The sequence below is a fragment of the Aptenodytes forsteri genome, unplaced genomic scaffold (genome assembly GCF_000699145.1).
Source record: "Aptenodytes forsteri isolate BGI_AS27 unplaced genomic scaffold, ASM69914v1 Scaffold79, whole genome shotgun sequence".
In the NCBI taxonomy this organism is placed as follows: Eukaryota; Metazoa; Chordata; class Aves; order Sphenisciformes; family Spheniscidae; genus Aptenodytes; species Aptenodytes forsteri.
In genome coordinates, this window is record NW_008794776.1 from 1,574,013 (window position 1) to 1,576,891 (window position 2,879).

General features: G+C 44.8%; 1 protein-coding gene across 1 annotated transcript in view; it reads left to right on the plus strand.

Annotated features, from left to right (window-relative positions):
• The first annotated feature begins 603 nt into the window (after positions 1-603).
• The window catches only part of PIWIL1 (piwi like RNA-mediated gene silencing 1), a 20,658-nt gene continuing 18,382 nt past the window's right edge, over positions 604-2,879 (plus strand). The window contains exon 1 of the mRNA XM_009274372.1: positions 604-684. Within this exon, the coding sequence (XP_009272647.1) occupies positions 604-684 (81 nt within the window). The remainder of the gene's footprint in view (positions 685-2,879) is intronic.

The following is a 2,879-nucleotide window of genomic DNA, read 5'->3' on the forward strand; positions in this document are numbered from 1 at the left end:
CGCGCGGTGGAGGGGGGGCTCCTCTGGGCGCGGATTTTGGCCCCGCAAACTGCTCGAGGCTGGCGGAGAGGTTAGGGTCGAGCCCACGTGGAAGGGAAGGGTTGCTGTGGGGGGAGAGGGTGGACGGGTCTCTGGGGCCAGTTTGCATCATGGGGGAGCTGACCAGGTGGTCAGGGTCGCTGTGTGCTTTGGGTGAAGTGTGCGCCGCTCCTAGAATAGCGTAACAAATTAGTCTGAATTGAGTCTCAAGTGTAACTTGAAAGTAACATCAGTAGGCCCCGAGTTATACTTGGCTGAGGTTGGAGATTCTGCCATGCTCTCCAGTGTGGTTGACTTTCTTCACAGCTTCAGAATTTGTCGTGGGATGTGCCAGTAGGTTCAAACTTGACTATAAGAAGCTGTAACTTCCCCACACTACCTGTTGTGGCTGTGTTAGTGTGGAGATCCAAGAGCAGGGAAGTTTGCGGAGGAGGGTATATTTTGCTGAACCAGTTGAAATTAAACAAGGGCAAATGCAATACTGTTGCTCATAATATTGGAATAAGGATGGGGAAGGAGAAGATTGAACACTAATGCTGAAGGTGGTTTGTCTTAGAAGAGAAGATGACGGGAAGAGCTAGAGCCAGAGCAAGAGGAAGACCTCCAGGACAGGAGACTGCTATTCCTTCTGTAGGAGCTGCATCTGTAAGTTGGTTCTCTTTTTAATTAGCACAGCTGGGCTTTGAAATGTCATAGCTCAACTACTTCCTATTTTAATATCTGGTCTATATGTTAGGTGATATGTGTGTGTATGTATATATTATGTCAGGTGTATAGTTATATTAACTCCTTTTTATTAAGGAAATTTTTGTATGCTTACAAACAAGTACTCTATTGTAATACAGTTGTCATAATAGAGCTAGTGGGAATAAGTAGACGTTTTCGTAGTCTGCTTTGTCCACTGTGATACCCTGCAGAGAAGCAGAACGTACTAGGCTGCTGCTGCTGTTGATGCATATTTGGGCAGAACCTGGGTCTGGCAGGTGTTCTGACCTATTCCTGTTGTTTTTAATTTTAATATCAAGGAATTTCTGTCTCTGCATTTGAACTAGTGTTCAGGGCTTGTTTTGTGCATATATGCCCTGTTCAAACTGTAGCTTGAAAATGGCTGATACTTTATTTGCAGCCATTGCCACATACCTGGAGATTTTTTTAAAGCAGTTCCTCAAATTTGTCAGTTATTAATAATCATCTTTCATTTGAGAACGTGATTAGACTGGAGGAGTGTTCCTAGTCCATTTCTTGCCAGTGTCAGATGAGTTTAAATCGTGATAGAAGGTAGTTTACAGTTCTGTTTCTCAAATAATAAAAAGCGTCTTGCTTTAGCAGTAGCATTGATGCACCTCTTGGACCTGGAACAGAATTTATAAACCTGGGAGATGTGACTACTTCAAACTTGGTCTCTTTGACTTGAATAGAATTGTTAGCAGAAGTCAGGAGGTGATATCAGTGTCCTGCTGTGGATGAAGAAGAAAGTAAAGGAAACGGTGAGGCTTAGGTACTTTACATGGACTATGAATATTGATGCAGTCTGAGTGGATAAAAGTCTGTTTTGGCTTTTTTTTTCCTATATAGGCTGCCACTGTTCTACCATGTAGACTGCGTGTATCTCCCTCCAAGAGGGTTAGTTCCAGAAGTGTTTCCAAAGACATGTTGAAAAGAGGTTGCGGAAGGAATAAGAGGGTTTATATTAGATGTTTGGAAAATGAGGGCTTAGGCATGCACTCTGTCTCAGTTTAAGTGAGAACATAATCTGTGCTGATTGCAGGGGAAGATGGGAACAACTAGCCATGTATTGTAGAAGTGAACCATACCATTTGAATTTTACACTGGACTGATACAGAGGTATCATAATACACCGAGTTCTTATTACTGAGGTTTTTATCAAAAAGCATTGGTGAGAGTTAAGGAGGTCAGGGGCCTGCCTTTCCTTACTAATGTCCTGACAACCCTGTGATCTTTCTTGCTGCAGAGGTGGGAAAGAGGGTAGGTTGGTTAGTCCCTGAGAAGTCCTTCCCAATGTGGAGACTGCAGCCTCCAAGGAGGATACCAAGAAGATGGGGCTTGGCTCTTTGTAATGGTGCCTGGTGGGAGGACAAGACACAATGGGCACAAATTGAAGCAAGAATTGTTTTGACTGGATGTAAAGAAAAATGTTTTCATGATGAGGACAGTTAAGCACTGGAACAGGTTGCCCACTGATGTTGTGCAGCCTGTATCCTTGGACATGGGATAAATCCCTGAGCAACCTGATCAGACCTCATGATTGACCTTGCTTTGAGCAGGAGGTTGGGCTAGAGACCTCCTGAGGTTTCTTCCAGCCTGAAGTATCTTGTGGTTCTATGAAGGATAGGATTGTTGAAAAACCCCTTCCCCACACCCATACAGTGAACCCTATCCCAGCATAATCTCTTGCTTCAGTTTATGACTTGACATGGAGCTCTGCTCTGATCCTTTAATGGATGGGAAGGAATATAGTCAGCTGTCCTGGTTTCGGCAGGGATAGAGTTAATTTCCTTTCTAGTAGCTGGTACAGTGTTTTGGATTTAGGATGAGAACAAAGTTGATAACGCACCCATGTTTTAGTTGTTGCTAGGTAATGCTTACACTAGCCAAGGACTTTTCAGCTTCCCATGCTCTACCGACTGAGAAGGCTGGAGGTGCACAAGAAGCTGGGAGGGGGCACAGCCAAACTGGCCAAAGGGACATTCCATACCATGTGACGTCATGCTCAGTACATAAACTGGGGAAAGCTGGCCGGGCGGGCCGCTGCTCGGGGACTGGCTGGGCATCGGTCGGCGGGTGGTGAGCAATTGCATTGTGCATCACTTGCTTTGTAT